Source organism: Malus sylvestris, chromosome 7 (genome assembly GCF_916048215.2).
Source record: "Malus sylvestris chromosome 7, drMalSylv7.2, whole genome shotgun sequence".
Classification (NCBI taxonomy): Eukaryota; Viridiplantae; Streptophyta; class Magnoliopsida; order Rosales; family Rosaceae; genus Malus; species Malus sylvestris.
Genome location: NC_062266.1, coordinates 10386294 through 10400217, shown reverse-complemented (window position 1 = coordinate 10400217; position 13924 = coordinate 10386294). Strand labels below are relative to the sequence as shown.

The 13924-nt window shown below is 37.8% G+C and overlaps 2 protein-coding genes across 4 annotated transcripts; both read right to left on the bottom strand.

Annotated features, from left to right (window-relative positions):
• Nucleotides 1-108: 108 nt before the first annotated feature.
• Nucleotides 109-3597, bottom strand: LOC126629413 (uncharacterized). 2 transcript variants are annotated; one of them, XM_050299451.1, is made up of 5 exons: nucleotides 2954-3597; nucleotides 2278-2376; nucleotides 1535-1579; nucleotides 939-1109; nucleotides 109-760 (listed from the first exon to the last, which is right to left on the bottom strand). In XM_050299451.1, the coding sequence occupies exons 1-5, from the start codon at nucleotides 3572-3574 to the stop codon at nucleotides 428-430; spliced, it is 1269 nt and encodes a 422-aa protein (XP_050155408.1). In that variant the 5' UTR covers nucleotides 3575-3597; the 3' UTR covers nucleotides 109-427. The 2 variants fall into 2 exon arrangements, with proteins under 2 accessions (XP_050155408.1, XP_050155409.1); XM_050299452.1 differs by having other exon boundaries at nucleotides 939-1076.
• Nucleotides 3598-7879: 4282 nt separating this feature from the next.
• Nucleotides 7880-13443, bottom strand: LOC126628810 (heterogeneous nuclear ribonucleoprotein Q-like). 2 transcript variants are annotated; one of them, XM_050298648.1, is made up of 12 exons: nucleotides 12782-13443; nucleotides 11315-11871; nucleotides 11141-11230; nucleotides 10809-11048; nucleotides 10087-10308; nucleotides 9677-9977; nucleotides 9256-9587; nucleotides 9042-9151; nucleotides 8868-8962; nucleotides 8697-8773; nucleotides 8512-8605; nucleotides 7880-8394 (listed from the first exon to the last, which is right to left on the bottom strand). In XM_050298648.1, exons 1-11 carry the CDS (start codon nucleotides 13098-13100, stop codon nucleotides 8513-8515), a joined length of 2436 nt encoding a protein of 811 aa, XP_050154605.1. In that variant the 5' UTR covers nucleotides 13101-13443; the 3' UTR covers nucleotides 7880-8394; nucleotide 8512. The 2 variants fall into 2 exon arrangements, with proteins under 2 accessions (XP_050154605.1, XP_050154604.1); XM_050298647.1 differs by having other exon boundaries at nucleotides 7880-8309.
• Nucleotides 13444-13924: the final 481 nt, after the last annotated feature.

Below are 13924 nucleotides of genomic sequence, written 5' to 3'. Positions count from 1 at the left end.
GAAACCGAGTAGCGATTACGCGATGCAGTTTGCTTGGTATCGTAAAACACAATGCTTAGATAAATATGATTCCTGGATGGCGTACTCGTCGTCGCTACATCTTCATGCTTTCTGGCCATAACTAATTTACTTAGAACTCGTTAGTTTCGAAAACAAAAATGAATTCAAGAAGGATACCGAACATGCTCGCGCGAGGACTATGACGGTCAAAATTAGAGAATCAATATCTGGGAACTCTCTTTATCTACAAATTGAATAGGCAACAAATCTAACTAGCAAGGACGAACAACTATTAAACTTGCATTTTCTTCGCCAACATGTGTTTTTAAGTAGAAAGCCCAAGAAAAACAGCATCACACTGAGCATGATGCGTGTTTATGTACGCATCGAACCTGGCAATGTCATTATTCCGGCGAACCTTGCAGCATCATGATTCCGGCTTGATTCTTCGGAACCATAAAGCGACAGGACTCTCCAAGACGGAGACATTGATGTTACTCCATACCTCTTGTTTGGTCGGAAGCTGGGCAATTTTCTCGGCGATTTCCATGTCTTCAGGAAGAACGGAACCAAACACAGTGTACGCTTTTTTCCACTCAAAATGGTTGGCTAGGCTGATGAAGAATTCTGGACCGGAACCAATCCAGGCAACCGATCCTCTTCTGATGGTGCGAGACACCTCTGCCGGAATCTCCTTAAATACGAACCCGTGAGCTGCAAGCGTTCCTTGTATTAGCGCGAAAGGCGGGCCAAACGGAGCCTATATAGCTTACATGAGAAACTTTTGAATGAGAAATAAATACCAAAAGCAGGTATACGCGAGCAACTATGTATAACGCGGATATATGCTACAAGATTGGAATGACGGGCACTCACAACAAGCAAGCTCAAAACTCAGACAAAGCTGAAAAGTTACAACTCCTGAGTCCGAAACTTACATTTTTTACATGGTTTCCTAGTGAGTCCCAAAAGCTTCCCCGGTTTTCTGCGCGATAAAATTGGCAGCCTGCATAACGGGGCACTTGCAACAGCTCAAGAATGTAGGCAACAGAATGTGGGGCACAATCAGGACGGAGCTGCATAAATTTAAGACCGAACGAAAGTAGATGCTGTAATCATACAATTTAGTTTAAGAAGATTACATGAACCTAACAACTTATAAGTAAAGAAATCGCATCAATTGTGAAGGAGCTTGACGGAGAACACTGAAGAATACCCCTAAACCTAGCAAGTTTCGATCAGTTAACATTTTTGTTTTCAAATGAAACAGTGTTTTTGTTTTATCAACATTCAGATACTAGTACGAATCCTTATTTTCACACGAGAAATAGTAAATTTGTTAAAGCTTATAACGAGCAGCATCATATAGCCGCTAGAGTTTCAAATTGATGAAGCTAAACAGCACATTGTGAACAAATATGCAGTCTAAACTTTCGATCACTACAGTATCAGCATAACTTAACTGAATAAGATTTAGCTTAGGGTTTTGAGAGATCCTAGATTACGCATCTACTCCTGAGGAGGAAGAATTAACCTTTATATGAAGAGTCCCATAGTCTGTTTCCAAGCCGACAATACCCTGTGGAAATCGAAGGTTAGATACAAGCCATGTTATGTGAACAGACAAGAAGACACAGAAAACAGAAATAACTTTGAGTCTAACTTCCTTAAAACCTCTCATATAATATACGAAAAAATCTGCTGCTACTATAATACACATCGATCTTTCACGTTATGCACTCCTCTTTGAAACTCATAGAAAAAACCACACATGCCAAATTCTTACATCCCCTCCTACAAATACTAGAAATGTCTTCTAATTTTAACAACCTCAGGTAACCAACTCAAGTCAACTAAGCCTTCTCCCAAACATAATTGCAGTCGGCTAAAAGCATCAAACGGAAGCCACTCTCGAAGCCAGGTTTCAGACAAAACTAGGTCGTTTTTGTTGGCTACCCCTGCTAATGTGAACTAATCAAACAGTAATACAGATGTTCACTGATTCAAAGTGTACTAATCTCCAATAAAAAAAATGAAATAAATATAAGCCAAACTGCTTTTGGTAAAACTAAACATAGTAACTACAATCTTAGTTACTCTGATCTGAAAATGCCTGTGAATCGTTTTGTCCCAAAGAAGAAATGTTCATATATCAGCAACGAAACACATAAATGGGACCCTCGGGCGCATGAGTAAACAAGTACCAAAACTTGACAACATAATTAGTAGTAGAATTACAACCAAAGACAAGTACTATGACAAACAGTAATTATTTACCTCTCCTTTTCCAAAGACGAGTCCAGAAGTCCATGCAATCAGATCACCTGAGTCTTTCCGATCAGGGTCCAAGGTATCCTTTTGTTTCTTTAACCAACACTGCAAGCATGAAGAAGATAGGCAGCTTAGAACCCAAACCAGTTAATTCAACCAAAGGATTTATCAAGAATGTAACAACCAAAAGTCATATTGATGTGCAAGATGCTAATTTCGATAATGCTCTCGTTCATGTTGATGATGTCCCGAGCCAGGATTGCCATGAATTTTTAAGAATAAATAAGAAGAATATGGTAGAATAGACTGAATAGTAGCCCTAAAAGTTGCAAGCACCAGAAAATGGACTACGCACAATCTCAAAACTTGCTAACTATTCCCAATCGTCACACCGAAACTCTTATCTTATACAAGTACAATAAATTCTTGCACATTATATGAAAACTACACAACCACACTACGAATTTCCATCTACATTATCTCCCAAAGCTTCCTTAGAATAAATAAACCAAACCATCATAGGAATTTACGCATACATGGGCATAACCAAGTTGGCTACACGCTCTAGTGTAATTCCCCTCCTCCGTAGTTTAGATTAAATTAGAATACTTAAAATGAATATACCCAAAAATAAATGTTAAATAGTAGAGAGCAGATTTGATGAAACGGAGAGAAACCATACCTCACCATATCTAAGTCCGCAAGCCTCTCTATCCCCACAAAACACCCAACTGTCACACAAACAATGCCCATCTCGATCCCCGCACATATCCTTACAAGCCATGCAGCACTCTTTAGAAGAATTCACCTTAAACTCAGAACCCCATTTCACAGCATCACCCCAGAGCTCTAAATTCTCAATCCCTCTGCAGCATTCTCCATCTTCTTCTCCACTCCTCCATCCAACGTCTCCGAATTCCGAAACCGAATCAGCTGTTGTTATGCTGCTGGGTTTTGAGGCCACAGCGAGGAACAGGTACACCATGCAGCAGAAGATTGCGCCCATCAGGAAAAGGGCCAGAAGTGTGAGACGGCCGAGTTCTGAGTCGCTCTGCCGACGACGCATCTGAGATTTTGGACTGAAATGAAAGACCCGGAAATTGTTTTTGAGATAATTCGTTGGGTTCGTGTTGTTGGTTTTGGAAAATCTGATGATGTTGGCAAGGCTTGAGAGCACGAACAAGACGGGGAGTGAAAAACGACGGATGAAAAGTAGAGTTACAACCGTTTGGTCGGTGACTCGTTTACGTATGGAACCTTTATAACCTCTCTTATTTTTGTTCTGGTCTGTTCTGTTCCACATGAACAGAGTTTGCAACCAATCAGTAATAATATCGAACGAAAGATTTTTTCAGTGTATTCGCAACGTTAGTCCGTACATATATCCTACGTGTTATAATACAAATGAAATGACATTAAAATATATATTTTCATTCTTCATTTATATTATAACACGGGATCTACAAATTGAAAAGTTTAGGGTTATTTGTAGAAGTACCATCTTAACTTATAAGTATTTGCGATAATACCACTTGAACTTTTTATTTTTATTTTTTACCACATGTCTCTCTTAACTGTTGGAATACACCACCTACATTACTTCATAAGGCATACTAGAATCAAATTGGCTCCAAAATAATATTGCATGATTCAATGACTCCAAAATTGGAGATTTTATAGCCCTAATTTGGCAGTTCCCCAAAACTTTTCAACCTTAAGTTTTTTTTTTTTTTTTTTTTTTTTTTTTTTGTGAATCTTAAGTAGTAAATTGAAAAGAGAAGTCCTTTTTGTAATTGACCCCAAACATTAGGGGTATAGTTTGAAATAAGCTAAAACTTTTATGTTGTTGGGAATTGGGAAGATCAACCCTTCATTATATGGTTCTTTTATATTATTTTACTTTTTTGTTTTTTGTTTTAATTTTATTTAGTTTAGATATTATTATGCTTTATTATTATATTTTGAAAAATAATTAACTTACTAACAAAATCTATCGTTTGATAAAAAATTAAAGCTCTCTTTAAAATGAAAACTAATGAAAAGAGCTTGAAAACTTTGAGTTTTAATGATAAAGACAAAATAAAAGGTAAAATAAATAGTATATAATTGACTTTTTATTGTAAAAATATGATTTTTCATTAGAGTGGACATTACCGAGAGTTTTTTTTCGTTAAATTTCCTTTTTTTTTTTACAAAATTAATAAATTTACTATTTAGAGGAAATAAAACGATAATAGGTCAGAAACCAACCAATTGTTCTGACTGGTTATCAGATGGCGATGAACCCACATGGATGGTGGAAGAGGACAGAGCATTTGGGTTGTGCAGAAGCAGCCATGGAACATATGAGTGGATAAGATGGCAGAGGGAAGCGGTGGAGCTTTTTGGTTGGCATGATGGAGTTTGCAATTGTTTTGCTAGAATTAAATCTCAACGGTTGATTTATTGTATAAAGGCCATTTTGTTAACTCACACTTCAAAGAAAAATAAAACCAATAATATCATCTTACACATGTATTAAGTTTTATTTTTTCTTGAAATGTTTAAAAACTGTTATCTTAATACAAAATTAAGTCTAAAAAGTGAACAGTATCGGAAGCTTTTCGTTAAAGTTCTCTTTTTAAAGTCAATTCTGGTACTATTCACTTTACCCTTTATTTTGTCGTTATCGTTAAAACGCAAAGTTTTCAAACTTTTTTCATTAGTTTTCCTAAGAAAATATTGTAAATTACAGCTTAGTCATATGATGAAAACACTGTTGATCCCAGCTAGGTCAAAAATGGAAAATAATTTGTATAACACTTGGGCAGTGGGCAGGGCACGTGAGGCACTTCGAAAATTATTTATATTGGCAAATGCATGTGTAAATTTGATATTTCAAACTTTCAAGTTAGGAAAATTATAAATGAAAAAGTTAGACACAATTCGAAAATCACAAGCTTAGTCTACATATGGAAAGTTAATTTTAAATTGAGATAATATTTTTTAAACATTTTAAGAGGGATAAAAGTTAATACATGTAAAAGATAGCATTAGTCTTTTTCTTTTTAGAGTGTCAGTTACAAAAGTGCTATTTATAGTGGTAAAGTGTTTTCACAATTCCATCTCTTTATCTGTTACTCCCTTCTCTTTCTTTCTCTCTTAATATTAGGCCAAAGGGGAAGTTGGAGCACAGCTTGAAAGATTGGCAATCGACGATAAGCCTCTAACATCCAATTCAATTTTGTTCTAATTTCTCTCTTCTTTCATTGATTCGATGTCTGAGTCGTGTTGCAGGTGCAAATTCCTAAATTTTTGTACCTTATTTTCTTCTTCACTTTATTGACAGCTATACAGAGCAGAAACAAAAAACCAGAAAGAAGAAGCAAAAGACCCATATGGATGAGCAATCAAGAACCCCTAAAGAAGTCCCAATGAAAGGGGCAAATACCAAAGTGAAGGATGGCAAACTTCTCGGCCAAGTCCTTAATCTTGAAGTAGTAGACGTCGACCCAGTTGAATTGATTCTGCAAAAATGGTCGAAGACAAGTGAAATTGATTCTGCAAAAATAATCGAAGACGGGTAGAACTGATTCTGCAAAAATAGTCGATGACTGATTGAACTGATTCTGCAAAAATGGTCAAGGACGGGTTGAACTGATTCTGCAAAAATTGTCGAATACCGATTGAATTGATTCTGCAAAAATAGTCGATGATGGGTTGAACTGATTCTACAAAAATGGTCATGGACGGGTTGGACTGATTCTGCAAAAATAATCGATGAGGGGTTGAACTAATCTGCAAAAATGGTCAAAGAATGATTGAACTGATTCTGCAAAAATGGTTGGGATAGATGGAACTGATTTTGCAAAAATTGTCAAGAACAGGTTGAACTAATTCTGCAGAAATAGTTGATGATGGATTGAGCTTATTGCACAATTAATTTTGTTGGAGTTGTGAAAGCTTGGTTCTTTTAACAGTCCTAAAGCCTTAGAGGTATGACTGGTATTTTAAAATATTGTTTCCATGTTTTTGGGCTGCGCTTTAGTTATTTTTATATTTTTGTCTCTCTTTGACATATTTAAAAACTAATGGAATTCCTTAAAATATAATGAAAGTTTTTATCTCTACATATAAAGTTCCCTATTATAAAAGCTTCACCAAACTGGTGCGCTCCCTATATATAGAAGATGAACGCTTTGCATCTAAGATAACAGTCCCTTAGTACTACGGTCTAGTGATATTCCGTTTCACTTGTAAGTAAGAGATCTTAGGTTCAATTTAGAGATTGTTCCTGATTGAAAAATTAGCAGAATATTGAACGGAGGAAAACAATTGCAGCGAGTTTTCAGGGTTAAGAAAATTGGTACAAAATTGGAGGGAAGAAGATCAAGGGTTTGATTCATAGATTGATTGATTGAAGGAGCGACTAGTATGTTTAACGTCCTTCAGTTTTACAATGACAATGAATTTCTCATTTTACTGGATGACTCGCACCAGAAGGCGCGGTATTTAAGTTTCATTCATTAAATTCCTATTTTACCTGTACAAAAAAACACATCCAACCATTCTTCCTTTAGAACAATCACAATCACAATCACAATCACAATCCCAATCCCAATCTAGAGAGAGAGAGAGAGAGAGAGAGATAGAGAGAGAGAGTCCTGCAAATTTTATACCAAATACAATACGTTGCCCATTACAACGAGGAATCAGGTTGTCGTATTTCACTAGTGAACACGAATAACAAAAAGTATATGGCACCCCATTAAAATTCAATCCAGCATTCAGTTGCATCCGAACATCGATAGGATACTGGCATGTATCAAAAGCATATCAAAGTAAAACCGCTCAAGTGAAACAACTTCCAACCAGCAACTAGTCCTTGGATACGCTAAAGCAATCAAAATGAGTTGATCGAAAGGATTTGAGAAGATTTAAGCTATCTTGACCATAACAAGCCCTAATGAACAATACAAGGACAAGGACTCAACTCAGGTACTAGTTACCTCCAAGTTCCACAAGCTTTTAATCTGCAAGAATTGCTCGTAAAGATACAACCAACTTTTAGACTCCGTGAACGTGCCAAAGTGATCCACCCACACTTAGTATGGGATATTCCACATTAAGACGTGCTTCTACAAAGTGGAATACTTGCCAATTGCATCCCTTCTTTACAAATACCGACTTTCTGCAATCCAGATAACAGTAGCAAGAGTGTTCTTTCAGTGTTTTTCAGTCCTACTTTTGCTCTCAGGTGACTCTCACAGTTCTTGGTAGAGGTTGCAAGGAACTTAAGAATAATACTTCAATCGAGATTTTAGCAAGCAATGTAAGATAATTTTACTCAAACGCCAATGCTCCTAATGAAGTGAAAGAATATCTGGTAATATGAACTAGAGTCCTACTCATTCTTCTTTGTAATTTCCCAATATGTTTCCTTAAATATCAATATATATGTCAAAAATGCAAATTTAAATCACGCGGTAACTAAAACTGTACACACCAGGCAACAGATTCCAGGTCTACCTTTTTGGACCACAATCTCGTACAATTCCAAGCAAGCTGAATCTTTCCTTATAGCCTTCAGTTCCGTGATAACCCACTCAACGATATGGAACTGAATTGATTAAGCGATCTAAAACGGCCAAAACGGCTTTTATTATTCAAACCTTTCCAAAGGATTCAGCATTAAAAATATCCAAAATACCTTATAATCACATTAAGAAAATCCTCTTTCTCTTGTTATAGTCTTATCTATTCATACGAACAAAGGATGCAGCAGGACTCCAAATTTTCCGTCAGGTGGAGTTCTTCTAGTAGATGAAGTAGAAGACACGTCATAAACTAAGCACTTGCATCTCCGAATATCTTGAGTTTCCTTGCAGCAAAATAACTACAGCCTGGCACAATATCCAATCTCTGGAAATCTAAGAGGGCGGCTCCTCAGCACATACATAGGTTCTTAGGGAAATTCTGTGTCCATAACTCTAGGCATCATAATGGTAAAAAGCTTCGTACAGTCCACATCCCACAGCATCCTCTTCATCATGTCAGATCTGTTCCATAGACAAATTCACTTGTAACCATATATTGCTCTGTTTTCACCAATGACCTCTTAGAGCCAAAGAAGAGATGTCGTGCCTTCGGAAGAAAATAAATCTCCAGCCGGAAAATAGTAATAATGACACACGCATCGCTCTCATAATTACACACACATGAAACTTAACAAAACATGAAAAACACAACAATCTAAATTACCTCAATAGTATGAGCCAGAACCACCTGAACCCATATAACTGCTTCCACCCGCACCACGGCCAGAGTACATTGATGAGTAAGAGCTACCTCCAACCTACAATAGAGAATCAAGATATAATGATATATGAGACAGCTAAATGGAACACCTATTATTTTCATTTAATCAAATCAGATTAGGTGCATACGTCACTGCCACGAGAGATATAATCACCACCATAGCTGGATGAGTACATTCCACCAACGTCACTACCACCATAAGAACCTGAAAAAGAAATTAAAAAACCTTAAGACCCTTAATTCTATGGTTTCAACAATAAAACTACTATCTATCAGATAACCAGAAATTACAATCGCACCTCCTCCATAGCCCATGCCCTGACGACTGCTGTATAGTCCATGAGAATCCTGACTTGTTCTGCTGCTTCCATATCCCATATTAGATCTCCCAAGTCTATCATACACAACAAAAGGTAAGTTGCTGCATCCACATGAGATAATAAAAAGTTAATGTTACAATTCAAGGAACAAACCTGTCACTATAGCCATCACCATATTGAGACGAACCACTTTCATACTCATAGTCTAACCGTGCCCTTGATTGGCGGATGCCCGCATCAGCATAACGGGGAGGAACATCATCCTAGAACACATGGAAGAAGAATGTAAGCCCTATTTCATATCCTACCAGAGAAAACCAAGTAAATTGCATTTCCAGCTATAGAAAATGACGTCATTAACACTAACCAGTGCAGAGTAGGCACGTTTTGAACCAGAAATAGTGTCATAATCACGAGCACGACCTTCACGGTAACTTGGAGGAGGAGGAGGGGGAGGATGCCTTTCATACCGCTGTCCGTAACCTTCATCAACATAAGCTCTCCTTCCTGTTGTACGAGATGTACTTCTTGGTGGATCAGAGTAGGCAGGACCACGCTGAGCGTAATCATCTCTGTACGATTGGCGTCTTTCTGGAACAGCCCTTGATCCATAATCAGGGGCTGCTCTACTCCTTGGAGGAGGAAGGTCCTCATGCCTGCTATATTCCCTCCTGAAGCTACTCTTTGGGTACGCAGGAACTGTTAGAAAGAGTATAGGAATATTATTATTCACAAGATAAAAGTTGTCACACAACCCATTAGCCATTATAAATTAAAATATTGCATACCAGGTGGCCTCCTGTCATAGGACCTAGATGGAGGAGGCAAAGGCCTGCCTCTTTGTGGATAAGATGACATCACATGGCGTCTATCTCTTAGCGCAACAGGCCTCTTTACACTGGCTGGTGGGATTCGACTTCCAACTCCCCTTAACCCACTACGCATAGGAGGGAGAGGGCGTGGTGCTGGGTGACCCCATGAACCTCTAACAACTCGTCCAACCCCCCTAGAAGATCGATAATCTCCTCGCCCAACATGTTTTCCTTTACCCCTCTGGAGCGGTCTTGATAACCTCGCCCTGACTTTCGCCTAAAAGTGACGATGATTATTCATAAATTCATGTCCAACAAATGCCAATACATAAAATACTTTCATCGGTAATGTCTAATTTTGAAATAACTGTTACCAGCCAACACACCTTGTTGTCTCCTTCACCTAACTCTGAATTGTTAATGCTTTTAGCACACGTAACTGCAGCCTCATGAGTGTCGAATGTAACAAAACCAAAATCTCTCCTCTTAGCAGAGGGCATGTTCCGCGCAAGCTCAATCTTTTCAACATTCCCATATTCCTTAAGAAGATCTTGGACATGGTCCTCATCCCATGAAGCAGGTAGGCCATCAACAAACACAGTTTTGACCTGCATCTCAAGATATTTAGTCAGCAGCTCCAACAATCACCTAAACTCCTCTAAACTGCATAATAACACTATATCAAAGAAACACAATCACAATTGCTTTCCCATACTTAACTAACTTTATCATAGTCAATTGAGGAGAAAAGATTAACAAGATTTTAGAAAACAAGTAACACGAAATTAAGATAATGCTACCCAAAAAACAACTCCAAAGAATCTAATTCAACATGTTACAGGTGCTATATGCTAATTTGTCAACAAACTAGAAAAATTACTTGTACAAGAGAACATCAATGGGCATATTGTAACTCTATCATCTCCCATAACATAAAAAAAGAGCACAACAGAGAATTTATCCAGGACTCCATACACTCATGGAAAAAATTGATGTTACAAGGACCTTTGTATACGTTCATACACCAAAACACAAGAACAGATCATCAGAAAGATAACCCATCCAGGAATCCTATTGTTCCTATAATATAGCAGAAAATTTACGTTACCTGTGCCATGATTTCATCACCAGGATCAATGAAGGAATCTGCAAAAGAAACTTTTGCAGGCCTATCAACTCCAAACACAATATCTCTTTTTTGAAGTCGCTTAAAAGCATCCATGGCATCTGAACGAGAAGAAAATTCCAAAAAAGCAAAGCCTCGATTCATTCCCTCATAGTTAGTATCTTCAACCAATGTCAGACCCTCAACATTATCTACTCCATAATGTTTCAACTTCTCTCTCAACTGAAACCACAGCCATCAAAAGAAGTCAGAAATTTTTAATCATCTCCTGATAAGTCAGAGAATTTTGAAATGATGTAAGCCAATATACTTACAGCATCCTTTGTCCATGTCTTGCATATGTTACCCAGAAAAAGAGTATCACTGTCTTGACTTGGAGTAACACCACACTGTTTTCCATTAATCTGGAATTGCAATCATTCAGAGAATAGAATTTAATATATGAAGAAACCAGTTTCTGCTCGAACTACAAAAGGATCAAAGATTACCACTGGATGTTTAAGCTCCGCAACTGCTCGCCTTGCTTGTTCCACAGTTGCAAAACGCAAGAACGCAAATCCCTTGTTCTTCTTAGTCTGAGGGTTCATCATCAGCCTGACCTCAGTAACTTCACCAACACCAGCAAAAGCTTTCCTAAGATCAGCCTCACTTGCATCCTTGTCTAGACCACCAACAAATACTTCAAACTCCTTGCGCTTCCGTCTCTCCTTTACAACTTCATGGTGCTCCTCTTCCTCGTCAACCATCTCTGCATGCTCATGCTCATGCTCCTCGCTAGCATGCTCCTCAAACTCTTCACCCTCGAGTTCTTCGTGGCCATCTTCCAACTCTTCCTCAGCCATATCACCTTCTTCTTCACCTACAATCTCCTCAGGTTCTTCATCTCCTTCATCCCCGAGCTCCTGGATATCCTCTTGTTCCATTTCCTTCTCATCATAATCAACCCCACCATCTTCTTCAGGTTCATACTCAGCTTCATTATCCTCCAGCTCTAATTGTTCATCTTTTTCATAATCATCTATAGACTCCTTAACCTTATCTTGTTCTGCGATAAATTACGGTTGACAATACCTTAAGTTAAAAGAGACTCAAGTTCTACATTATGATCAAGCAGAGTTCATAATTTAATTAAGACAGTCCTTGTCCATCGCAGATAAACACAGTACAAAGAATACCATGATTATATTAATACATAACGGATCCCCAAAAAAAGGCATGATCTACTTTTACAATGCCTGAAGTGTCATTCTATACTTAATGCTTGCATATGAAACAATGTCTAAACACAAAATTGATCCAAAACTCAGTCACAACAGTATGATCCCACTTAGAAGGTTTAAACTTCCCGTCTATGCTCTTCACATAAACCAGTCTGAGCTAAAAACAAAGAGGAAAGAGTATGATCCATGCTTACACTGTTTATACTGTCATCCTTGATCCATATATTAACCAACTTTTTGACACATAACCGAGCAAGAACTAAGTTAACAATCCACTACGCTCACACCGACTTCTACGCTCCACTCAAGAACTAATTGTTCTTGAAAGAACAAGTTGGCCACTTCTATTTAAAGCCACCAAAGTGCATGGAAGAGCAAGCATTACCAGATTTACAAAAACGTATTCCTCAATGGATTTCTGTGTAGACATTTATTCTTCGGAATCTTTCTAAATTATTTCCCTTAGTTGGTTTTATTGTTTCCCTAAGCTCTATACAACATCCCACATAACAGAAAATTAAATATACAAGAAATTTGATTGAGAAAATGTTACTCATTCTCTACCCCTTTTACCACAACAAAAACCACATTATAGACAAAAGATTAAGCATTATTACCACAGTCCCTTAAAACATATATAAAATCATGCAAAAACATAGAGCAGTGGAAAATCAAGAGCAAATTACTTAATTCAATCAAGCCCCAACAAAATTACATAATGAAAACAAAACTTACTTTTTAATCCTTTCTGCTCTGCTTTCGCTTCAACTTCCATCTCTGAAGGCCCTGACTGATCAATAACGGATGCCTTTTCATCAACAACTGGCTTCTCCTCGACAGCCACGAGCTTGTCCGCCGCAATTGGCTTCTCCTTAATCTCTTCAACATTGAGATCCTCTTTAGATTCCACCATCGGCACCGCATCCTCGGCCTTCACCAACTCATCTGGAGCCTCAGGCTGGACCTGGTTCTGGGCCTTGTGCGTCCCCCTGGTGACTCTCGTCGTCCTCTTCGCTCCCGCCGCCCCACCTCTCTTCACCGTCCTCGGAGGCATGGTTTCCCCAATCAAATTCTCCAAAACTCCACAAATTCCCCAAATCAAACCCAAAATAAAAAACCCTTTTCAAGAATCAAACAAGGAACGATTCAGAGAACCTAACTCCACGATCACAGTTGCAGAATAGAAGGAATCAGAATTCTAATAGGATCCGAACCGAAAGATGAAATATTTCAATGTATACTATTTATAGAGAGATAATTGCAGTGAAAACCCTAGATTGCGTAATTGCGAATCGAACAAAACCCTAGAAACAGAAAGTGAGGAGACGAAGACCAAAACAAAACCCTAATTAAAGAAAGGTGGAGATAGAATTGCGACCTTGCGGGTTAAGGCTGAGGGATTTGTGGGCATATATATGCGAAAGGAAAGGAGGTACTTTGGGTGTAAATACTTGGACAGGGATTGTTAGTGTGAGTGAATTATTTGACACGTGGGAATTAGTAATTGGTTGGACAATGTGAGTTGGGGACATGGGACACTTGTAGTGATGGGCATTGGTTATGACGGGCGGGTAACTGCGGTTATTTGCCCATAACCGTTTATATTCATACCCGCATAACTATTTACCCGTTGGGTAATTGCATAAACGGTTATACTCATACCCATAACCGTTTATAAACAGTTAACCATACCACACTTGGCATGGTATGAAGCAATTCGTAAAGTTTAAAAAAAAATATATATATATATATATATTTTTTTTTTTTTTTTGATGAATTTTATTATACAAAACGAAACAACAAAAGAATTTTGCATTTTATGAATAGAAAATTTGTGGTAGTTTAATTCAAAAATTATTTTTCAAAAATAAAATATTA